At 34.8% G+C, this 26,962-nt stretch overlaps 1 protein-coding gene across 1 annotated transcript in view; it reads right to left on the reverse strand.

The window, feature by feature from the left end:
• Positions 1-458: 458 nt before the first annotated feature.
• LOC114327320 (YLP motif-containing protein 1) overlaps positions 459-26,962 on the reverse strand; it is an 87,733-nt gene continuing 61,229 nt past the window's right edge. Inside the window, exons 5-6 of the mRNA XM_028275908.2 lie at positions 24,491-24,865; positions 459-13,586 (exon numbers count right to left, since the gene is read on the reverse strand). Of these exons, the coding sequence (XP_028131709.2) occupies positions 13,353-13,586; positions 24,491-24,865 (609 nt within the window). The 3' untranslated portion in view covers positions 459-13,352. The remainder of the gene's footprint in view (positions 13,587-24,490; positions 24,866-26,962) is intronic.

Genomic DNA, 26,962 nt, shown 5'->3' on the forward strand with positions numbered 1-26,962 from the left:
CGATTTTACATCGTAGTGGGTATTTAGATGTTGTCACACATTTGGTTTTTTCTGCTGATATTATCTATTGTATTTCTTGGCTGTTGTATTGAAGATGTGTGTTAATCTTTGGAGATCGTCTTCTGTCTCGGCGATTATTGCGGCGTCGTCTGCATAACTAATATTTGGATTTCTTTGTTCCCCATTCTGTAACCATGACCTTTACGCACTGCTTCTATTATTTCGTCCATTATTATATTAAAGAGAAATGGGATTAACGAGTCACCTTTTCTGACTCCGCTTTGTACTGGTATAAACTGCGTTAGTTTTCCATCTATCTTTGCCTGTATTCGATTATGAAAATAGATGTTTTCGATGGTTTGTATAATATTGATTGGCATGTTTCTTCTATACAGCAAATGTAAGACGTTTATTTAATTTGTTGATAGTAATTAATGGTAATTTAGAAAAGGGTAAAATCATAGAAGAAATAATTTATTTCAGTTATAATCTAACAATACGCCGAAAGATTTGAATAATTGGTTCTCAATGGGAAACTCAGTGTACAATAGGTACATAATTATATCTATAAGGTCAGGTCATGATGCTGATCTATTTATGCTACACATCAAAGCTACAGCATTGTGAAGGTTTGGTGACATTCACAATTATATTTTATTTTGAACAAATAACTTGGTACTTCCAACCTATCAAAACAATGAAAAAATGAGACATAAAAAACAAAATATCTAGTAATGAGACATGTAGTAAAGATAATATAAGTAGTTTTGATTCTAAATTATCTAATATTTGGCTTTTACATGAAACATTTATACATTAATGATATCTCTTCTAGTATTACAATATCACATTTCAAAGAGTTTTGCTAACATACAAGATCCAAAATTATTTTTTCTTTAGAATAACTTAACCTTTAAAAAAATTAAGCGACAACCTCAAATGCTCAAACATTTTACGAGAATATTTTGTTTCTACATGACATTTTAACTACGAATAAATATCACGGTTTCTTATCTATTCCATTCGTCCTTCTATTGGAAGGAATCTTTTCTATAGTTCTTCCGTCAATTCCAAATATAATTATCAGTTTCAGTGCTTTTCTTCATTTGTTTTAATGTTGCTCTTCATCAGTTCTATATTTTATTACTGTGTGCATATTTCTAAGATCTTCATTTTTAAAGTTATTCTCTCCTTAGGCTCATGGTATTCTTATTTTACTTAGATCTTTCTTAGTTATTGTTGTGTTCAGTAGAAGTCGTATTCCATCTGTTTTGATACGCTCTGCCAGTATTCTCTTTTTATTTGTCTGACTAAAGTAGTAGTCTCATTTCTGATTCGTTTATAGTGTTTGTATGCCTGTTGTGTTTGTTTTTTTCTGTATTGTAAAGAGGCTTTCTTCTTTTCTTCACATTTTTAATTCCCATATAAACCATAAGGATTTCTCTTTTATATGTTAGTGTTCGTTTCTTTTCTCTCTCCAAGTGATCCTATTGCTGCGTTAATTAAACTTCTGGACAAAATTAACGCACCACTTTAGTTAATCTAAATATTTACAATATGAACACGAAATAAAACTAAGTTACATTGAAATAATAATAAACATCTACAAATAAGTTCAACATGACTTTATCATGACCTTAATTTGCCTTATTGTTTCTTTAAAAATTTGGTTTTGCCGGAAATGCGTAAATAATCTAGCATAATTCCAAATTGCAAAAAGAAAAAAAATCAGTAAAGTAACACAATAAAATGCATCTGGGTCAACACTAATACCGTTTAGGCCCTCCTCTACTTTTTATGACTGCATTTATGCGTCGATGCATGCTTGATATCAAATGTTCAACAAAAGTTGCGGAATATTCTCCCATTCTTCAATAACGGCCTCAATGAGTTGGTTGTGATTGGCAATAGGGGGTCTACGACTTCGAATCTTTTTTTTGAGATAGTCCCATGAATGCTCTATAGGATTCATGTCCGGAGTATTAGGGGGCCACTCTAATAATGGAATATCAACATCATTTAGGTAGCCAATAACTTGTCGAGTCACATGAGGACGAGCGTTGTCTTGCATGAATAAAAAAATTAGGTCCAAGAAACGGAGCAAAAGGCATTACATGTTCGGCAATAATGTCGTGTAAGTAATAATGGGCATTCATAGACCTCGTACGTATGGGGACCAACTCCGTACGAGCTTCAAAACAATCCCCCCCCCCCCCCCCCCGAAACATTTTGCCACGAGCCACGACCAAAAGGTACTTTAGGAGAGATAATGCAGCTGGCAAACCATTTTCCTCGCCTTCGCCAGACACGCTCACGACCATCTGGAGCTTTTAGGCTTGCTCTAGCGTCATCGGAGAAAAGAACTCGTTTCCAATCATCGATGGTTCAATTTTGATGCAATCTTGCAAAATTCAATCTCTGAACCCTGTGTTCTCTGGTAAGCAAGGGTTTTTTTGGCCGGTTTCCTGTTGCTCAATTCTTCTTCATGTAAACGTCTTCTAACTGTTCGAGACGATGTCGCTACATTTCGAACATCTGCTAGTTCATTTTTTAGCTGGTGACTGTCCTATCTCTGAGAGCACGTTGTCTCAAAAAAAACTATCATCAATTTGATTAGTGCAACGTTTTCGCCCTTGTCCTGGTCTTCGATGGTATGACCCTGTTTCATTATATATCGCCTCACCTTGCGACTGATGCTGGAATGATGTCTTCCTAACAAACCTGCAACGTATCGCATTAAATATCCTTCATCTAGGAGAGTCGATGCTCGCACTGCCTCCTCCATTGACAAATTTCTTTGGCGGTTCATTTTTTTATTTGCTTTTTATGCAAATGAACTTCCAAACATGCATGTGATGAAAAATATCACAATAAAAAGCTTGTTTCTCACAAGCACTTTGCTTTAATCGGCACTTTTTATGAAAAGTTTAACTCACTTTTAGTCTAAAACGAAGTTTAATACAAATTATTGTTAAAGCAAGACTATTATTAGCTTACATAACAACTGTCACTGTCAAACAAGGTCCATAGGCAACTTGTCGTACAGTATATTATCAATAAATAAAGATTATTGAGAAAAATATAAGTGATGCGTTAATTTTGTCCAGGAGTTTATGTTACTTTTTATTTTTTCCCAGCTTTCCTCGATGTTATCGTTTTCTAATATTTCATTCTCAGCAAACTTCTCTGATATTCTATTTCTGTAAAATTATTCCGTAGATTTCGTATTGAGTCTTTCTACTTCGATTTTTGTTATGTTGATGCCGCTCTCTTAGATGTGAAGTATTTCATAATGATTCTTATTATTTGAGGCTATGCGGTCGCTACCTACATCTGCTGAGTTCAGGAATCTTAGGACGATTATTGTTACTAGGTACGCATCTAGTCCGTTGCTGACGTTGGCTATCATCATAGCAATTTTAATTTTGTTTATGGCGTTTCTGAATTACTCGATCAAAGTTAGTCCAAACCATTGGCGTAAGTTTTGAAGCCATGAGTGTCTTCGTCCGGGTCTGCGTTTGCTCTCTTATTTACGGCGTCCGGACAAATAATTCCTGGACAAATAATCCCGGACAAAAAATCCCCACAAATTATCCCTGGACAAAAAATCCGCGGAAAAAAAATCCCCGTACAAATAATCCCCGGACAAAAATCCCTACAAAAAAGCCCGGACAAATAATCCCCACAATTTTTTTGGACAAAATATCCCCACAAAAAATCCCGGACAAAAAATTTCCAAGAAATATTTGCTGCCGAATAGTTCTCTAAAAATTTTTCCCGAAATTTTAACAAATTTCGAATTCCAATTCCATGCTGAAAACTTCAAATTTTACATGACAAAAGAGTGTGTTTTTTCAAAAATCGTGGAAGATATGGGGAATGAGCTAAGGCCCCGTTTTCATGACAGGCGCTTAACGCGAGTTTTAATAACGCGCTATTACAACTACATACATTTTACTGAAGACCGTTCACATGCTAACGCGCGTTTTAGGTCATTAAGACGCGCGTTGGCATGTGAACGGTCTCAAGTAAAATGTATGTAGTTGTAATCGAGCGTTAAGCACCTGTCATGAAAACGGGGCCTTAGCTCATTCTCCATATTTTCCACGATTTTTGAAAAAACTCACACTTTTTTGTCATGTATAATTTAAAGTTTTCAGCATGGAATTGGAATTCGTTAAAATTTCAGAAAAACTTTTAGAGAACTATTCGACAGCAAATATTTCTTGGGGATTTTTTGTCCGGGATTTTTTATGGGAATATTTTGTCCAAAAAATTTGTGGAGATTATTTGTCCGGGATTTTTTTTTTGGAATTTTTTGTCCAGGGATAATTTGTGGGGATTTTTTGTCCGGGATTATTTGTCCGGGGATTATTTGTCCGAGGATTATTTGTCCTAGTTTCCGGCGAAATAAAAACGTAAAAACGTTTTTTTTTACCTCTACGTTGGTAGTGTGGGTCGTCCAGGATATTTTGCGGATGCGTCGACACACCCACATTTTGAATGCCTCCAGCTTCCTCATTAAGTTTCCGTTATTGTTCAGGCCTCTGTGCTATACAGCAAAAGACTGTAAATACATAGCATTTTAGCAGCCGTATTTTTAGTGGGAGAGAGATATGTCGCAACGTTGATTATAACATAATCTATCATAGATCTTTGTTGTAAGTGGATACTATAAAGAAAAAATAACTTGGGAGATCTAAATATAAATTTTTCTAACAATAAAGATGTACATTTCAAACTGTAAGCTATATCTTCGAACCAGATAGGATATATTATATACAGTATACGACAAGGTCACTTAAATATTATATATTGCAAATATCTATTATGAATATATATTGCGTATTCAGTTCAAAATTATATATAGATAAATAAATATTGTATAAAAGCTCATAAGAATAGAAAATGGAATTTTATTAAGTAATATGTAGATAATCACAACGCAATAGGCTAACCACCATAAGAAAATATACAAATATTTGAAATGGATATACTAATGGGCATGCTGTAGCACATCATTGTCAGTACACTGACGTGCCTTGATGTGCCTTCGTCGATTATCGAGTGTTGGCTACCAAATTAGCTATATTTATTTTGTTGACGGCAGCTCGGAAAAGGGATGCAGAGGATCAAGGCCTGGATCACGCTTACCAAAAAAAAAGTTTATTAATAGCAAGCTGAAAATTTGTTAATAGCTTAACGGTGTCTAGTCGGACAAACTTGAATGTATGGGAACACTGGAATAGGCGAAGTTTTAATTGTGGAACAGGTAACAGGTTTCGAAAGTCAGACTACGAAAACATTCCATGTATTTTGTCGGACAGAACGTCCAATTAATTTGTTACGCTTTGATTAAACTCTCATGCAAGAATCAGACTGCTATTTAGTACTAATATAATGCCTGTCATTTGACATGTTTTACTTGTCGGCCTTCTTAAAATGCCCAACATATTTGTAGGACAAGCATTTTTTCATATATTATATAAAGTTTGTTATTGAATTAACTTAAAAACAACCTGCTAGTTTTCACAATCATAAACTTGTCAGGATGACACTGTCCACAATTAAAATCACGTTCCACAATTAAAGCTTCCCCTGTTCTGTTCCAGTGTTCCCATACATCAAATTTTGTCCGACTAGACACCGTTAAGCTATTAACAAATATTCAGCTTGCTATGAATCAACGATTGTTTGGTACGCGGGGTCCAGGCTTAATCCGTTAGACCATTCTCTTAAGTTTATAAGCCATGACGTTCTTATTCGACCTGGCCCGCTTGTTCAGTCTATCTTGCCTTGTACTATTGTACCTATTTTTACAACTGTTCTAACCACTTCTGAAACTTTTCCCATCCGACTTAGTTACGATCTCTATTCACCCAACTTACAGAGCTTACAGATTCTTAAGAAGAATATCCGTTGCAGTCCAACCTTCCACACCATACAAAAGAGTAGAGAACACAATATCATCTCACTAATCTAATGTTCAGGCATAAAGTAATATTGTTTCCACATAACACTTTCTTAATCTTAAAGCATGAAGCTCTGACCTTCTCTATACGTATTCTAATTTCTTTGCCCATATCCTAGTTCTCATTTAGATTAGGTACAACCAAGGTTGGTAATACTGTTAGTTGCTCACCATAAGTTGTTACCACTTCCGGTTGTATTGGAGTTTTACTGACAACCATCACCTTTGTCTTTGCGGTGTTTAGCTTGAGTCCATATTCATCACACGTTGTGGCAATCTTATTAGGTAATCAGATGTTGAAGTTCTTCGTAATTGTTTGCAATTAATACCGCGTCATCCGCGTATCTCAAATTATTAATATTGGCACCATTCATCTTGATACCATATTGAACATTATCCACTGCTTTATTGAAAACAAACTCAGAATAGATGTTAAATATTAGTGGGGACAAAATGTAGCACTGCCTTACTCTTCGGCCAATTCTGATGTTTGCACGTTTGTATGATGAAGGTACTTATATGATATAGAAAAATGAGCCGCTAAGATAGATAGAGGTATTCGGAAAATGTTCTTCTCAGTGATTCCATTTCCATGCGCTAATTCTGGAAGAGAAAGAGATACATACTACGAAAAGGGCGAAAACCAAATCTAGAAACTATAATATTACACTAACAGATGCTACTCGGTGGTTCACCAGGACGGTATAGAAGATACCACCAATAGAAGACTTTTCTATTCACCAGTAGAAGATTTTTCTCCTTTGCAAGAGATAATAGACCAAAGAAATTACTGAAAAAACGTAATTTACAGTATAACGTGTCGTTGTATAATTAACTGTACAAAAAATTGGATCAACTTTGAAAACTTTAACAGATGGTTTTACAAGTACTTTTTTGAAATGTACATCCTAACAATCTATAGATCTATAGCTTTGCTAATTTTCTATATGGTTTATATTTATAATAATTTAAAATTTACAAGTTATTATAAAGGGAGTATTGTTTGTTTGTACAAATTTTGTACTTTATTGTATAATGTAGTCATTAATTTCCGATTTTAATGGTTAAAACAAGGGCCGAAACCTTTGAGAATGGTAAAAAGTGGAAACAAAAATAATAGTTAACAAGATGGAACCAATTGTAAAATGAGGAAAATATAACAAAAATTAAAAGAAAAACAATTTAAGAGTGATCTGAGGTCAGGAAGTGGAAGGGGGTGAGTCTTTAGGAGTTAAAAATTTATCACGATTTCTGGCAAAACTACAAACTCAATGGAAAAAGTCTAATAGTAAAGTTGTAGGTAATAAAAATATCTAAAACTTTTGTCTTTGCACTTTTTTTACATTACCTCAAAATTATGCAAAAAAATGAATTAACTGAGTTTTTGGTTTTTTATTCTTATCTTTTACACTCTACACAAACAAAAACGTTTTTCACGAAATTTGGTGAAAACGTACCTTTTTAAATCCCTAACACTCGATAATTTTAGTGAAGTTTTTGCTGGCATAGTTACTTATGGTAGCGGAGCCCAAGCGGGGATTTTTGCAGTTACTCGAGCGCGTCAGATTATTTATCACTTGGGGAGAAACCTTGTACCCTGTAAATGTATCCCTACCATATATTGGCTCTTAGTACAGGAGAGTTCGTTAAGGGGGTCAGAAAAAAAAGTAAAAAAAGTAAAAAAGTAAGTACCTACATGCAAATAAGTGTATGTTTCAAAAATCTGACGATTTGAGCGGGGCCGTAAGGAAAAGAGTGAGATGAACGTCAGATCGAAAAATTTAAAAAATACGTTTTTAATATTTTTAAAATATCTATCAAATGCTACCAAACACGACCCCCCCCCCACGGATAGGGGTGGGGGGTAAATTTAAAATTTTAAATACGAACCCCGCGATATTTCGCGAAATGAACATGGGATCGAAAAACTGAAAAATGCACGTATTCAATATTTTTGAAAAATCTATCGAATGGCACCAAACACGACCCCCAACGGAGGTGAGGTGGGGGTTACTTTAAAATCTTAAATAGGAGCCCCCATTTTTTATTGCAGATTTGGATTTCTTATGTAAAAATAAGTAACTTTTATTCGATTTTTTTTTTAATTTGAACATTTTTTCGAATTATGGGTAGATGGCCCTATAATCGGAAAAAACGATTGTTGGAAATGGAAAATTAGATTAAAAAAATGGAAAGTCCCCCACTTTATGGAAAACTTAACTTAAATTTTTTTGATTTTAGGATCTACTCTTCACAACCCAATAGGTCTCCATAACGCTCGAGTAACTGCAAATTTACCATACTTTCCTCCCCTACTATTAACATCAAATGGCGTTTTCAATATAAAGCTTTATTTTAAACTTAAATGTACGTGTTTCATGTATAAATATTTGAAAAAAGGAATTCTGTTATGTTACTCTAATAAATTTTATGAAATCTCACATCTTCTCTTATACATCAATACAAGCAAGTAGAAAATGGGAGCAAACAAAACGACGAAGATTTATTGAAACATTTATAGAAATTTCCAAAGACTCATAACACTGAAAAGATGATAAAACAATCGTATTGATCATTATTATTTTTCCCAATCAATAATTAAAAAAAATACGTAAGAGATAGATCTGAAACGATGAATGATCGTGAAAACATGACGTTCAGAATCGGAGAAAAGAAGTAATATTTGGGATATAATCAACTTTAACACATTCGCTGCCTATCAAAGATGATGGAACTCGGCTACGAGTCATTTTGTTAAACAGCACCTGACTGGAGTAACCATATCACTCGCCGGCGAGTGAACGGCACCTGACTGGTGTAACCATATCACTCGCTGGCGCGTGAACGGCACCTGACTAAAATAACCATAACACGCGCAGGCACGTGATCGGCAGTGAATGGTTTAATAACTATATATTCTAGATTTACTTATAAATATACGTCACTAACAGTTATTGTTTACTAATTTTTGGCAACTTCTTTATTGTACTTACAAACAATACTCCCAGTTCTGTGAATACCAAGAAAGTATGTATTTTACTAAGTGTGGTAAAGTCCTTCAAGAAGATTTTAAATTATTAATATCTGGTCGAGCGTGTCCCTAAATTAAATTATTTTCTTTAAATATTTAGTTTAGACAGCAAACAATTATACTATTTAATTAGGTGAATTTTGCTGCAATATTGAAGTGAGAGATGGAATAAGTTTGTGATTTGGGCAATATCAGTTCGTCAATAATTCGGTTTTTGACTTCCTTGCTAAACGGTTAATTTTTTTATGTCAGTTCTATCTTAGTAGCAGTCCAAGGTTATACAGGGTGTCCCGAAAAGATTGGTCATAAATTATACCATCGATTCTGGGGTCAAAAATAGGTTGATTGAACCTCACTTACAATACAATATTGCACACAAAAAAAGTTACAGCCCTTTGAAGTTACAAAATGAAAATCGATTTTTTTCATATATCGAAAACTCTTAAAGATTTTTTATTGAAAATGGACATCTTAAAAAAAATTAAAGTGAAATTTGTGCACCCCATAAAATTTTAACGGGGTTTTGTTCCCTTAAACCCCCCCAAAATTTTGTGTACGTTCCAATTAAATTATTATTGTGGCACCATTAGTTAAACACAATGTTTTTAAACCCTTTTTGCCTCTTAGTACTTTTTTGATAAGCCAGTGTTTATCGAGATATTTTGAATATTTGTCGAATCCACCATATATTTGTATATGGTTAGGTACCTATGATATACTTGTTAATCATCTGACAATTTATTTATAACTTACATTTTTAGGTATATTTTGAAAAAGAAGGCACATCTCGATACAAGGTGACTTATCTAAAAAAAGACTAAGAGGCAAAAAGTTTTAAAAATACTGTAACTAATGGTACCACAATAATAGTTTAATTGAAACGTACACAAACATTTGGGGGGTTTAAAGGAACAAAACCCACACAAAATGTTTATGTAAATATATTAAAAAAGAAGTCGCATCTCGATAAAAACTGGCTTATCGAAAAAATACTAAAAGGCAAAAAAGTTTTAAAAACGTTTTGTTTAACTTGGTACCACAATAATGAATTAATTGGAAAGTACACAAAAGGTTGGTGGGGGGAGTTTAAGGGAACAAAACCACCATAAAATTTTATGGAGTGGACAAATTTTACTATAATTTTGTTTTAAGGTGTTCCTGCCATAAGAATGATACATGTCCAATTTTAATAAAAATCTCTAATAGTTTTCGATCTTCTTCTTAACGTGCCCTATCAAGTCCCCTTGACGTTGGCGATTAACATGGCGAAACTGTCTCTGTCTCGAGCTATTCTAAATAGGTGTTCTGCTTTCTTTATTCCTGTCCACTCCCGGATATTCTTCAACCAAGAGGCCTGCTTTCTACCAATTCCTCTGCGTCCTTCGATTTTACCCATCATAATAAGTTGAAGAATATTATACCGGTCTCCCCTTACTACGTGTCCAAAATAGGCCTTCTTTCTATATTTGATGTTATCAAGCAGCTCACGGGTAGCATTTGCTCTCTTAAGGACTGCCACATTTGTCAGCATAGCCGTCCATGGTATTTTTAGAATACGTCTGTGCAGCCACATTTCAAAGGCCTCCAAACGGTTAATGGTGGATATTTTTAATGTCCATGCTTCGACACCATACAAGAGGACTGACCAAATGTAGCATTTAATCATGCGCTTTCGAAGTTGAAGTTGCAAGGTATCATTACAGAAGAATGACCTCATTTTTAAAAATGTCGTGCGGGCTATCTCGATTCTACATTTTATCTCTTTATCTGGATCTAGTTGTTCAGTAATATGGCAACCAAGATATTTAAAACTGGGTACTCTTTGAATCATATGACCATCAACATATAACCGTGAATCTTGATGGGCCAAACGGCTAAATACCATGTACTTTGTTTTTGAACAGTTTATATTTAGGCCAAACTCTCTTCCCACTCTGTCAATGGCATTTAAAAGGTGTTGTAATCCATTCATATCATCACTTAAAATAACTGTATCGTCTGCATATCTGATTGTATTTATCAGAATTCCATTAACCTTCACACCCCATTCCAAATTATGCAGCGCTTCCTTAAATATTCTATCTGAATACAAATTGAACAACAGTGGGGACAGTATACAACCCTGTCTGACGCCTCTTTGTATTTTGCATATTTCTGTTGATTTTCCATTTATGCAAGCTGTCGCTGTTTGACGCCAGTATAATTTTTCTATGATAGTTTTCGATATATTGAAAAAAATCGATTTTCATTTTGTAATTTCAAAGGGCTGTAACTTTTTTTATGTGCACATTTGTACTAAAGTAAGTTAGGTTCAACCGAACTCTTTTTGACCCCAGAATGTGTGGTATAATTTATGGGCAACCTTTTCGGGACACCCGGTATAATAAAATACCAATATTACATTCCCAGTAAAAGCCCGCCTTGATATAGATGGCGCTACTAATAAAAAATCAATTTTAACGTTTAGAAACTATGAACTTTCAAAATACTGTCGAATTTTAACAAAATCGCGGAAGTGAAATGATGATTAAAGAATATTGTCTAGTTAAGAGGTTACTGGGTTGCACGTATGATGGAGAAAATTACTTAGTACTCTTTTAAAGTTCCCAGGAAAGGACACACTACTTCAGGGCTTGAAAATCCTGCACCTACTCCAGCTACCGTTTCTCTCATAAGCTCCTCTCCTAGAGGAAAACAGGTCCTAATCCTGTACTCCATCTAATAACCCATATAAGCTTCCCACAACTAGACCGAAAGATCTTAATGTGATGGTTGTGATCCTGCGATGTAGCTGGGCAGGGGAATACATGGCATTATCATTTCCAAGAAACTTATGCGTGACATCTAATAGAATGTCTTGGACATTGTCACACATTCCAGGTAACGACCGGAACTACCTTAAGTCCGAATCAAGGAGTGCGAAATTGATAATCGACCATGCGAATGTTAGTGATCAGGCATAGTGTGAAATTCAGATACTGGTCCACAAACGGAAAAGTGCTAGAAACAATCACAGTAAGCTGCCAATTATTGAAAGAGAGCTGGCAAGATATAACATTGAAATCTCTCGACTAGGTGCAACAAATTGGTTAGGAGAGGTCATTTTATGGTAGTAGCGACTATAAAACCAGAAATTCCAAAAGAACCTAAGCAGAAACTAAATGCAGCCAAGCGTTTTGATGTAAAAACGCTAAAGGATAAAAACGTCAATAATCTGTTAAAACGAGAAATAACAAAAGAATTAGAAGACACAATTCTAAATAAAGATACTGACCATGACCGGACACAAATAGAGAAGGTAATAACAGAAGCGACAGAAAAGACAATAGGAAAAATAAACAAAGCAAAAGTAAATATTGGTTCGATACAGAAAACAGGGATTTAGAAACCAGAAGAAAAGCTAAAATACAAAAATGAATATACTAAATAGAACAAAATGAGGAAGAGTTATGAATCAGCAAAGAAGAAAGCAAAACTAACCTTCAGAAAAGTAAAGGAGAATACTGGAAAATTAAGTTACAAGATATGGAAAATCATATGATAAATAAAAAGATCAAGAATTTTTACCAAGAAACCAAAGTCAATAAAGCTACAGGTCCCGGAATCGCATGCTTCTGCAGAAGTAAAGAAGGCAGGCTAATTGGCAACTTACCAAAAAAAATTAGAAGGGTGGGCAGAATACTTTGAGGAACTGCTAAACTCAGATAACAATATGGAGGAAATACAAGCACAAACCGGGTCGGAACAAAACAAAAATGAGGCCGAAATCAAAGAACCATCAGATCAGGAGGTAGAGGAAATATTGACCCTATTAATAAAAAACCAACTAACAAAATATGAATTTGAAATAATAGGGGAATACCAGGGAGGGTTTAGAAGAGGCAGATCTAGAATTGATCAGATGTTTACAATGTAACAAATATTGCACAATAGCTACGAACTAAATCTAGGTTCTAGGTTTACATAATATGTTTATAGACTTTAAGCAGGCATACGACTCAATCGATAGGGAAAATTTATACGAAGCGATGGATCTGTTAGAAATACCTACCAAACTCATTAGATTAATGAAAATCACCTTAGAAGAAACATTAAATAAGGGGATCCTAGAAGGAAGCTTATCAGAGTCGTTTACGGTAAGGAACGGATTAAGACAAGGAGATCCGCTATCCACAACTTTATTTAACCTTATTCTAAAAGACTAGCGAATTAGCGTTTGCTTTTCATTTTACTCTCATTTTCATTTTATGAACTCATCAAACTTAAACCTCTTTTTATAAACAAATAAATCTTCATCTTCGATCACGATCAGATATTATAAACTCAAAATCTTTCTTAAAAGTTATTATATCACGTCAGTTCATACTGTTTTCTATGTAACATGTTCGCGTCGCTTTGCTGCCCACTTTTCACTACTATTGGAATCGTAACACTACTCTGGTAATTCTTCGGTGGTCCTCTGTAAACGACTGGGTGCTGCTGGTTCTGAGCCAGCACTTGCTCCCGCGCCTCCTTGTACTGCTGGTACTGTTGGCTGTACATGTGCTGTTGGAGGAGTTCGCCGTTGGTGTAGGAGGGTTTGTACTAAAACAAGTATTACATGTAAAGATAATTTGTATGAAAATTAGTTATGTTATTATACAGTATGGTGCAAATGAAAGGAATAAATTCGTTATTTCGTAAACCAGCGACATTAAGAAAAAATCCCGAAACAGATCGATTTTTATTTTTAGATGATGATATTTTGGCACACGCTTGACGTCATCTATCTGGGCGTGATGACGTAATCGATAATTTTTTTAAATGAGAATAAGGGTCATGTGCTAGCTCATTTGAAAAGTTATTTAATTCTCTAATCAGTAATGTAAACATTAACTTAATTATTTATAAAGGGTGTCCAAAAACAATTTTTTAAATATAATTAATTGACAAAAAAGAAGAATGTATGTAATTTATTTAATACAAAATACTTTTTGCTGTTATCAGAAAACAGAAAAAATGTTTATTTTTAAAAAATAAACATTTCTTTTCGCTTAAATTCAATGTTCGAACTAGCTCCCGCTAGGCACCTGCTTTTTGGAAGTTTGAACAAATAATTTAAGCGAAAAACAATGTTAATTTTTCGAATAAACATTTTTTCCTGTTTTCTGACAGTAGTAAATGTATTTTGAATTAAATAAATTACATAAATTCTTCTTTTTCTGTCAAATAATTTAATATAAAAAATTGTTTTTGGACACGCTGTATAAATAAAGATGTTAATGTTTATATTACTGAATAGAGAATTGAATAACCTTACAAACGAGCTAGCACACAACCCCTATTCTCATTTAAAAAATCATCGATTACGTCATCACGCCCAGATGGATGACGTCACTTATGTGATATATATGCCAAAATATCACCTTTTTGCCCCCAAAATATGTTTGGGTCATCTTAAACAAAATAGATCTTCTGTCACCTTTCTCAAAAGGTGATAGATTTTGAGTTTTAACGATTTAAAATCTGAACAATGTGAAAATAAGCATTTTCGATCGTTGTTTTTAATTGTTAATTATGCGCGTCCACTCACCCTTAAGCGCCGCAGCGGAGCGTTGCCCTATATGGTGTGTATCGCACTATATAATTGGCGTATTTAATTAGCCCATTGGCAATAATTCATTGAATAAATAAATAAATTATTAAAAAAAACTATGTAATAACAATAACATATTATAAAATTTTGATGAGCGTCAAGTATTTGTTGGGAATTTTTCGCATAAGTACGTAGGTATATGTAGGTATACGTGCGACAGAGACGCACCATAAAGTGCGACGCGCGACGATTAAAAATTAAAAACCAATGGTCTATATTGAAATAAGACCCGATTACTTGTTAGAATCTTAAAACTGAATATACCGGGTGTCCACTTATATTTTCCCCCATTTTAACTGCCTATAACTTCTAAACGGCTCAAGATAGAAATATGCGGTTTTCGCTGAAATGTTTTATTTTAGCAAAAGTTTTGTCTGAATTGACTGAATTTTTTATATCGCTTTCAAATGCGAAAAGAAAAATGGCGGATTTTTGAAAAAAACGTTGTTGACTTTTTTTTAAAGGAACACGCAGTATATTTTTTTGTAAATTGAAAGAAAGGTCATTCACCTATCCAGCGATATAAAGTTTTTCAAAATCGGTTGTCAAATCACTGAGTAATTAATTTTTAAAATGAGAGGTGCAACGTGGATATCACATACCTAAATAACATAATATGTGATTTCCACATTGCATCTCTCATTTTAAAAATTAATTGCTTAGTCATTTGACCACCGATTTTAAAAAAATTTATATCGTTGGATAGGGAAATAACCGTTTTTTTCAAATTTTTACGTAAATGACCATTTTTTATGTCGCTTTTAAATAAAAAATGGCGGATTTTTGGAAAAGAAACGTTGTTGACTATTTTTATTGAAACACCCAGTATATTTTTTTGTAGCTTGAAAAAACGGTCATTTACCTATCTGGCGGTATTAAATTTTTTAAAATCGGTTGTCAAATGACTGAGCAAATAATTTTTAAAATGAAAGATGCAATGTGGAAATCACATAACATAATATCATTTTGCGTAGTTATGTTATTTAGGTATGTGATACGTTGCACCGCTCATTTTAAAAATAAATTACTCAGTGATTAGACAACCGATTTTGAAAAACTTTATATCGCTGGATATGTGAATGACCTTTCTTTCAATTAACAAAAGAATATACTGGGTGTTCCATTAAAAAAAAGTCAACAACGTTTTTTTCAAAAATCCGCCATTTTTCTTTTCGTATTTGAAAGCGGCATAAAAAATTCAATCCATTCAGACAAAACTTTTAGTAAAATAAAACATTTCATCGAAAACCGCATATTTCTATCTTAAGCCGTTTAAAAGTTATAGGCAGTTAAAATGGGGGAAAATATAAGTGGACACCCGGTATAAGCTGCAATTTAGGCACTTGTCAACCTGAACGCTAATAATTTACAGATGACTTTTCATGCCTCGAAAATGCGTTACCTATGTATATTTTCGAATTTTCGAAAACTATCAACTTTTGGGAAAAATGCCAAGAGACCTTTTTTGTTTAAATCACTTAAATATACCTAAGAATATATTTTTCGGGGCAAAAAGGCAATTTTGAATTTGTTTAAACAAATTGTTTAATCTGTAAAAAAAATGAACAACCTGCCTGAATTTTCGAATGAGTTTAGTGTAACTGATTTTCATTACGGAGTTGAGATATTCATCTGTTAGCTGAGATCTGTATCTGTGCTGAAATAAAGTTTATTCTTGAAAAAGCGGCTTCGCACACAGAAGTTGAGCCAAACATAGTACACAATTTCATGGCCAAACATTTTCAAAATTGCAAAACACTATATTCTGAATTTAACGCGGTCCGCCCAAAACTATTCTACGGTCCGAATGCGGACCGCGGTCCGCCTATTGGTGACTCCCCGCTGTATAGTATATTATTATGTAGTATAGTATAAGAGAAACACACTAGATTTCAAAGAGGTAAACGCAGCTATCAGAAGGAATATCAAGGAATGTCAAAAGAGAGTCTTCTTCTTGTAGTGCCTATCCGTTTCGAATGTTGGCGACCAGCATGGCAATCTGTACTTTGTGCACCTGCTGCTCTAAAAATATTTGTGGTTGTTGTCTTGAACCACGTACGTAGATTCTTCAGCCAGGAAATCCTTCGCCTTCCTGGTTCTCATTTTCCTTCCACTTTTCCTTGCAAGATTAGTTGCAGCAGTCCATATCTTTCGCTGTTCCTCATGATGTGACCGAGGTATTCGATTTTGGCTGCTTTTATTGTGGTTAACAGCTCTTTTACATTTTGCATTATCAGCAAAACACCCTCATTAGTAACTAGTGTTACCCAAATGCAAGACCAAGACGAGACTTAGATAGTCTTGGTCTTGGTCTTGCGCCAGTACACCTGGTCTTGGTCTTGGTCTTGGTATTGCGCTCCCGGTCTTGGTCTTGGTCTTGGTCTTGCAGCAAGAGTCTTGCAAGTCTCGCAGTTGCCCATTAGCATATTGCATATCTTAGAACAACGTAACAGAGTAGGTACATTTTAAGATTGAATATCATAGCCATAGGAAAAACCAACCAAATTAATAAATATCTGACACCGGGTGGGGTTTGAACTCACGGTGTAAGTGATCCGTGCCCATATTCTAACTAACTAAAGTTTATTAGAAACATGCGTTTTTTTTAGTGTATTTGCTATTCACTATCTGTGATTTGAAAAGCATTCAATTCGGTGACAGATCTGCACAGCATGTTAATGCCAGTTCTAATTTTTATCCACTACGTTGGGTTGGATAGACCAGTATGGGTTTCAGATTTTATGGCACGTCAGCTGCTTCACAAGCAAAGTGAAACTTACTCTTCAATATCTCACTTGTTAGCCTTATATATAAGGCTATATAGCCGTATTCTTTAACAATATCGCTGGAAAAATGTTGTTGCTAGACAGGTAAAGTGTCATTGTATACCGGATACCGTGTATACCAATCAAACTGTGTTTTTTCTCAAAGTTCGCATCATTTTGTGGAATATTCTAGCATATAAAATACTGAAATTAAAACCCAACTATAGTCTAATGTTTTCTTAACATTCTGTTTTTGATTCATTCGCTTATGTTATATAACAAAAAATTTAGGTATTTTATCAACTAGCCATGTTTTTCATTAATACAGGGTGTTTTTAAATAAGTATGGCAAACTTTAAGGGGTAATTCTAAACAAACGAGTCATGTTACATGAGTCATGTATGCATGCCAATGGTGAATATTAAATTCTTAATTGTATGTCAAAAATGCGCAATAACTACCTCATAAAACTCACCAAATTTCATTTGCATATTTCAACCGGTTTTAGAGCAATAAATAAATCCTCAGTTTGTAAGAAAAATTTTAATACCCCTATTTCGGAAACGAAGCATTTGCGGACATACCCTCCTATTAGAGGTGAAACTCACAAAGTGCACTTTTTTGAGATTTTGACATTTTCATCAATTTGAACTCAATACGGTACTGTCCAGCTCTGTGAAATCAACTGGGGCTCTATTCTAATTGCTGAGATAATTTTATGGTATACTTCACTAAGTGCATGATTGTGAATTTCGGTTTCAAGGTAAAACTCATTAAAACTTATTATTGCCCTTAGTGAATTTTTCCTTACAATCTGTAGTGCCGAATCAGTAATACATATTATTTAGTGATATTTCCAAGAATACATTATTAAACATAACTGTTTATTATTTTTGTGTTCATTATCTATTCGGCGATTGATTAAAGAAATGAGCTTATATTATTTCTTTGTAGCAAATATCTTACATAATCTATTTTGCGATCAAGAAGGCGACAGGCAGTGTGTTATATTGTATTGCTGAAACTGTATATTATTCGTGTGCATTACCTGTTTGGCGATTAATTAAAAAAATATGGGTTTAAATTTCTTTGTAACAGATAGCCTATGCTTACATAATGCATAACATTATCTATTTTATGGTTAAGCAGGCAACTTTTGTGGCTGTCGCCGAAAATAATGGCATTTATTTTCAAACAACGAAACTTATTGTTCATTTTTCAAAAGAATAGACGGATATTTTTGATAGATCGTTAGTAGTTGTAAGTCAGCCAAATTTTGTATAGGTACCTTTGTATGTATAAAATGTATGTGGATATTTTAACAGTAACATTACCTCTGTTTCTATCGCATGTGATTTTATATAGAGGCAACTGTTTTGTATAAACTTATTTATGTACTTAATAATTATTTATTAACATTGTATTCATTACCTATTTCATTTTGAATCCCAACGTCATGATACTTTATGGAGATAAATTCATTAACTTCTCAATATCCAATAATTGTGTTCATGGAAAAACTCATCAAGTACAAAGTGTAGCTATTGAATTTTACCTCTAATAGGACATACCTATGTTTATAAATCAAACTATCAAACTGCCATTATTTTTGGTGCTGAATTAGCCTGTAAGGTTACCATACTTATTTAAAACACCCTGCATTGATGAAAAACATGGCTAGTTAAAAAAGTACCTAAGTTTTTTATTATCCAGCATAAACGAATGAACAGTTTGATTGGTACACTCGTACCAAAAACCTGGACAATTAAGTTCAGAGCAAAGAAATCGTCTGCTGTTAAAGATGTGCAAAATATTTTATTCTCCTATATACTCCCTAAAACGACCTTCAGTTCTAACCGCAAGACGCAAGAGTCTCGCAGGCTTAGTCTTGTTCTTGCTTAAGTCTTGCATGCTAAGTCTTGGTCTTGGTCTTGCTAAAATTAGGCGGTCTTGGTCTTGGTCTTGGTCTTGCGAAAACGCAAGAACAAGACCAAGACTGCAAGAACAAGACCGATTTTGGGCAACACTATTAGTAACGTGGTCGGTATAAGATACCTTCAGGATTCGACGATAAAGTCACATTTCAAAAGCCTCAATTTTCTTGCAGGTGGCATCTGTGAGAGTCCACGACTCAACTCCGTGCAACAGTATAGGAAAGATATCATGACCTTTGAATAACTTAGCCATTTTTTGAAATGCAGATCTTGCTTTCTCTATCCTACATTTAATTTCTATGGAATGGTCCCAGTTTTCATTGACGTTCGTACCAAGGTAAATGTATGTTTTTACTCTTTCTATTTGTTGACCGTTCACACTGATTCGTCCAAATTGCTGTTCCTTCTTAGAGATCATCATAAATTTTGTTTTCTTAGCGCTTAAGTCCGTATATCTGGCTGACTTCTGCGATTCTGTTCATTAACTCCTGGAGGGCTTCAGAACTGTCAGCGAATACCACCGTGTCGTCTGCGTATCTTACGTTATTAACCCGCAAGTAGTCGCGCGGTGAGATAGAATCTCAATTTTTATCCTTTTTCGCGATAACTTGATGAAAAATTTTGCAATTTTGACAAAATTTCGTAAGTGCCTCGAGGAAGGCTGTAGTAATGCGTAGGAATTTTTTTCTTCTTCTTTTTCTGGAATTTATGGCTTTGGGGAGAGCCAATTAGCTTTAACCCGCGAGTATTCGCGCCGTTAGATAGAATCTCACATTTCATCCTTTTCGTAATACAGTTAAACCTGTCAGTAACGGCCACTAAAAATGAAAGAACTATTGGCCGATATAGAAAGGTGGCCGCTATTGCCAGTTTTTGTAGTCTACATATAATTGGTCTGGAAAATTTTTAAACTGGCCGTTAGGACAGGTGGCCGATGTTGGCAGGTGGCCGTTAATACAGGTTTTACTGAACAGTAAAATTTGTCAGTAACGGCCACTAAAAATGAAAGAACTATTGGCCGATATAGAAAGGTGGCCGGTATTTCCAGTTTTTGTAGTCAACATATAATTGGTTTGGGAAATTTTTAAACTGGCCGTTAGGACAGGTGGCCGATGTTGGCAGGTGGCCGTTAACACAGGTTTTTTTAATAAAATTGTTAGAAATATATATTTTCAATATAAAAAGTAGATAAAAATAGTACAAAATATAAATTTGTTTTAAATTCGTATTTTGAGATAGAATCTCACACGCGACTATCGACGTTACAGAAGTGAGCGCGACTACTCCCGGGTTAATACATTCTTCGGTAATTTTAATTCCGGCTTCAACATCATCAACTGCTTCTTGATAGATTTGCTCCGAATAGATGCTAAACAGCAGTAGTGATAGTATACATCCCTGACGGACCCCACGTTTGATTTTGATATCGTCGGATTCTCCTGCTTCTGTCCGGATAGATGATGTTTGATTCCAGTACAGATTGCTGATAATTCTTAAATCACAGGTGTTTATTCCAATACCAAAGGAGATTACAGGAAGGAAAAATAGAAAAAAACAATTCAACAAAATTAAAATATAAAGTGCTTAAAACCACAGCTTGGAAGCATACAGATTAATACTAAAAACGACAAAGACGGCATAGAGACGACAATAATATAGAAGAAATTATAAGACAACACATGAATATTATAAAAACCTCTACAATACAAAATAGAATCCAACATAAGAAATCAACAACCAGAAATCAGTAAGAATGAAATAAAAAGAGCACTCAAGGAGATGAAGAATAATAAATCGCCAGGAAAAGACGGGATAACTGTAGAGATACTAAAAATGGTGGCAAAACAACTAGAGAAGTTGTTTACATACCTACTTATGAATAAAATACTAATGCAAAACAAATACCTAACACCTGGAACCAAGCAATAAGCTGTAAATATTTAAGACAGGAAATAAAAGGGATCTAAAGAATTACAGACCCATAACTTTACTAAATGTGATGTACAAACTCTTACCCAAAATACTAACAAATAGATTAAGAACTAAATCACATGAATACCGGATAAGAAAACAAGCTGGATTTAGAAAGAGCTTCAGTACAAGTGACCACCTTTAAAGATGAAGAGAGAAAGATCCATGGAAAGACAAATGCTGAACATTAAACTATCGGACAGGAAAAGAAATGAATGGATCCGTAACAAAACAAAAATGAAGCAAAGCTTAAATAGAAGTTTGCCGGACCAACCCTAAGGCAGAAAGATGAAATATGAACTAAGACAAGTATACATTGGAGACCATGGAACTACAAACGAAAATGGGGAAGGCCACAAATGCGATGGTCAAATGACCTGAAAAAATACGCCGGGTCAAAATGGGTACAAATTGCCTAAGATAGAGAGGCATGGAAGAAGGAAGAGGATGCCTATATCCAAAGATGGATGTTTAGAGCTGATTAGATAGATAGACAGATTATGTAGTTCGAACTTGTGAAAATTGCGAAATCATTACGAACTAACAGGAAAGAGGAAACGTCGATACACTACATACAGGACAACGAGTGGGAGAACTACTACAAAAATCTACTGATAGAACAAAGACCAGAATTAGGCATTAATGAAGACGAAAAAAAAACAATGATCACAGAGGAGTAAAAGATAGTCGTAACAGACAAGGAGAAGAAACAAGCAGTAAATTCGATGAAGAACAATAAAGCTGGAGAACCAAGAGGAATTGTGATGGAGCTAATTAAATATTTAACACAGAAATTAAGAAGAATGACATGCCGAATCATGGAAAGAGCAATATATGGAGAGGCCATTCCTAAACACTGACAGAAAGCCTATAAAACATCGATATTTAAGAAATCAAATGGAAAAGAATGCGAAAATGCGGGGGGAAAATCGGTAAATTCGTAGTTTTTCGCCAATATTTCTAAAACTATGCGGTTTAGCATGAACAACCCTCAATACAAAATTGTTCTACATTAAATTTGAAACAAAAAAGGCCCTATGCATAATCTTTCTAAAATAAATGGTTCCAAAGTTACGAAGGTAGTATAGTATAACTGGTCCAAAAAAAGGCCTAACCCAAACATCCAAAGTAAAAGTTTTCCTCCAACACCAAAATGTTCTATATGGTCCACATATTGTTCAGTAAAAAGTTATACCATTTTGAGCGTCCGGTTTGGGAGGGAAATGGGAGAGAAGCCGGTAAATTAGTAGTTTTTTTAAGTTTTTCGTCAATATTTCTAAAACTATGCTTTAGCGTAAACAATGTTATATACAAAAATGTTCTACATGAAATTTAAAACAAAAAATGTTCTATCCATAATTGTTATAAAATCAACGGTTCCAGAGTTACGGAGGGTGAAAGTCGAGGTTTTCGATACTTTTTATATTTTTTGGGCAATATTTTTGATATAACTATACCAAAAACCCAGACATCCAAAGTGAAAGTTATCCTCCAACACCAAATTGTTCTATATGGTCCACATAATGTTCAGAAAAAAGTCACACCATTTTGAGCATCGGGTTTGGGGGGGAGAGGGGGGAGAAATCGGTAAATATAAAAAGTATCGAAAACCTCCACTTTTCACCCTCCGTAACTCTGGAACCGTTAATGTTATAACAATTATTTATCGAACCTTTTTTGTTTTAAATTTTATGTAGAACATTTTTCTATAGAACATTCCTTACGCTAAAGCATAGTTTTAGAAATATTGACGAAAAACGTAAAAAAACTACTAATTTACCGACTTCTCCCCCATCTCCCCCTCAAACCGGACGCTCAAAATGGTGTAACTTTTTACTGAACAATATGTGGACCATATAAAACAATTTGGTGTTGAAGGAAAACTTTTACGTTGGATGTCTGGGTTAGGCCTTTTTTTGGACCAAAATTATACTATACTACCTCCGTAACTTTGGAACCGTTCATTTTAGAAGGGTTATGCATAGGGCCTTTTTTATTTCAAATTTAATGTAGAACAATTTTGTGTAGAAGGTTGTTCATGCTAAACCGCTTAGTTTTAGAAATATTGACGAAAAACCTAAAAAACTACGAATTTGCAGATTTCTCCCCCCTCTCCCCCCAAACCCGACGCTCAAAATGGTGTGACTTTTTTCTGAACATTATGTGGACCATATAGAACAATTTGGTGTTGGAGGATAACTTTCACTTTGGATGTCTGGGTTTGGGTCTAACTATACCATACTATTAAGAACGGAGATGCACACGTGGCGTTTGTAGACCTTAGGAAAACCTACGACACCGTGCCACAGAGAGAACTATACAAAGCATTGACAAGTTTCACAAACTTCAAGTGATTCAGAGAGCTATTTCGAAAAAATACAAAAAAGAATAATACGACGAAAGACAGTGATTAATCTGAAAATTTAGAGTTTTAGAGACAAGGAGAAGAAATAAGCGGTAAATTCCATGAATAACAATAAAACTGGAGAATCAAGAGGAATTGTGATGGAGCCAATTAAATATATGGAGAGGCCATTCCTAAACACTGACATAAAGCCTATAGAATACTATAGAACATCGATATATAAGAGAGCCAATAGAAAAGAATGCGAAAACCTCAGGGGAATAAGCGAAAGCTCAGGAACAAAATAGAGAAAAGTATAGAAGTTAAAATCGGTGAAGAACAAGCAGGATTCACAGCAGAGAAATCATGTCTATATCATGTCTATACAATACAACAGAAAATAGAGAATAAAAGAGTTAAGAACAGAGATGTACACGTGGCATTTGTAGACCTTAGGAAAGCTTACGACACCGTGCCAAGGAAAGAACTATACAAAGCAATGACAAGTTTCACAAACTTCAAGTGACTCAGAGAGCTATTTCGAACACATACAAAAAAGAATAAATCGACGAAGGGCAGTGATTCATCTGAAAATTTAGAGTTTTACAATGCTGTGCCTCTGTGTTGGTTTATAACAACTAGATTTTAACTATAACAACGAGCTATTTAATTTCATGTTTGTGCTTGGAATGTATCACATTTTTCCAAAGGGTTGTTTTAATGATCAATAATTATCTTATTACTCGATTTCTTGGTTAAGTATGTATATAATAAAGCTAATAACGAGTAGTATACCATATAAGCCCCAGATGCTTTACAACATTATTTGATTTACTTACTCCCATATCGCTAGGCTTCTCCTTGACCATACCAGCCTGACCTCCAACGACCGGCTGAGCCCCAATTGGTACTCCGTACAATCTGTGTGTAGGCGAATAGGCTACCGGCTGGTCGTACGGTATGTGGTTCGCCGAATTATTCATGTAAGTCTTAATGGGACTTGCGTGCTGCGCATAATTCGGGTACTGTCTCACTGGTGGAGGTTGGTACGCCGGCTGGTTGGAGTACATGGGACTAATGGCTTGGTACTGCATGGCTGAAGGGTAGGTCATTTGGTGCGAGGGGCTCTGGGTTACGTAGTTGGGGTTGTTGTAGGTCACTTGGCGGTACTGAGGCTGAACTCCGTATGATTGATGGATGACACTTGGAGGAATCTAAAAAAACATCAAAGTGTTTTGATTAAAATTTGACATATTTTAAATATTTTGAAAATAAGCTGATTCTAACAGATTTGCAAGGAATGGAGATTTTGACCAAAACAGCTTAGGGGTACGCCAACAGGGGAAGTACTTTCTCAGACTTTCTCGCTCTTTTAGGCTCAGATGGTAGAAGTGCAGGCCTATGCGAATGATCAGGTAATTATGATAAGAGAAAAATATGGTAATGTTCTATCTACCATACTCCAAAGAATATTAAATATTCTTACTAACTGGTGCGGCAGAGAAGAACTCTGCCAATCCTAGTAAAACGGTAGTAGTTGGTTTCACATTGATATGAAACTTATACAACATCTGGATGTTCGCTCTGGATGGAGAAACTGTCAAACTATGAAAGAGGCGAATTAGGTCAAATATCTAGGAGTAATGCTAGATAAGCAACTTACATGGAACGCCCATTCGCAAAGAATAACAAACAAAGCAAAGCTTTCCCTTTGGAAATATCGAAGAATATGTAGGAAAACATGAGGTGTAAAACCCAGACAGATGTATTGGCTATGATTACGTATGGCGCACTAATATGGTGGTTTAACTACTAACAATAAACCATCAAAGGAAAGCAGAATTAGCATCACCGATAAGCACGCTTGTCAAGGAGGCGAAAGTAAGAGCAGGCAGAAGGCGGAAAATATGCCAAGAAGCAGCGCAAAAGGATATCGGATATAAGTATCAAATCTGAGGAGATAACATCAACATTTCCTTTTCAGAAAGGGACGGCTAACGGCTCTAAAAGCGATGACGAAGTTGGCGCTGGAGTATAAGAAGGGAAACTATGACTGAGCCTTAGTGAAAGCACAGGTAATCAGTCCACTATCTCTGCTTCCCTCCCGTTTCCCTGCCTGCTTCCTACTTCTGCTTCTGAGATGAATTATGGTTTTGTTGGGTGGCTCTGATGGGTGCATGAGCGTAAGACGTTTTCGAGGTGAGAGACGAAGTGTAGACTTGGCTGTTGAACTTCATACAGCAAGACAACCAAGCTTTATGGTATGGAGTGCTATATGTTTGGGAAGCAGATCATCTCTAGTTCTCATTAATGATACTTTGACATCTCGACGATATATTCTTGAAGTACTTCAACCGGTTTTATGTACATCCCTATCTACAAACCATTCCAAATTCGATCTTTCAACAGGATATCGCAAATCATATTTCCCGTGAAACCATGGAGTTCAAACACGAATCTGGTGTAAACACTTTGGAGTTGCCATCAAAATTAGCTAATGTGTCCCAGTCATCCAGCGAACATGTGAGATATAGTAGGTTGAAACCTAAATCGATTGCCACGTCCGTCAGCAAACTTAGAAGACTTGTTCCATGCGATAAGAAGAATCTGGATGAGTATTTCGCGATACAGACCACTCTCAATTAATGCCCCATAAAGTAACTGAGTGTATAGAAAATCAAGGAGGAGTCACTTATTAAGTTTTTGATCAAAATGACGTTACAAATTTGTTTATAATGTTATCAAGTAATAAGAATATTATAATGTATACTTCCATAAATAAATATTTAAAAAATATTTGTTCTTCTAAGTGTTGTATGTCTTTTTGGTCATCTTTATAGTTTATTTATATACACTTGAGCCCAGGGTTCTTTACCCGTGCGTCATTAATACCTAGCGAGATAAAACACATACTTTTTATCTAGCATCATTGTCTTCCACGCATGAAACTAAAGACAAACCACCTACCGCCTGTTATTAAGTAAAAACACATGTTATTTTTATGAACGCTCTAGACTCAGTACTTCGAAAAGAGATAGGTACAAAGAAGACTTGTGACTTTTCAGATTTTAAGTACAATTTGTGGTTGTGACGTTTCTAGTTTGTTTACTTGTCACTGTCAGTTTGTTGGATTTTTTGCTCTTTTTGTCTTGTTTTTGCATTTAGAAGTTATTTCTATTACAGAAACAGTTGTTTTAACTACTAATTTTCTATTGGAGATTGAAATTTTAAGGTAAGTGTATTATATTTTTCCGTTAATTTCATACCCAGTTAATAGAGAGTTTTTAATTCCTTTATTTTAGCAACGTTAA

The sequence above is a fragment of the Diabrotica virgifera genome, chromosome 2 (assembly GCF_917563875.1).
Source record: "Diabrotica virgifera virgifera chromosome 2, PGI_DIABVI_V3a".
Taxonomy (NCBI): domain Eukaryota; kingdom Metazoa; phylum Arthropoda; class Insecta; order Coleoptera; family Chrysomelidae; genus Diabrotica; species Diabrotica virgifera.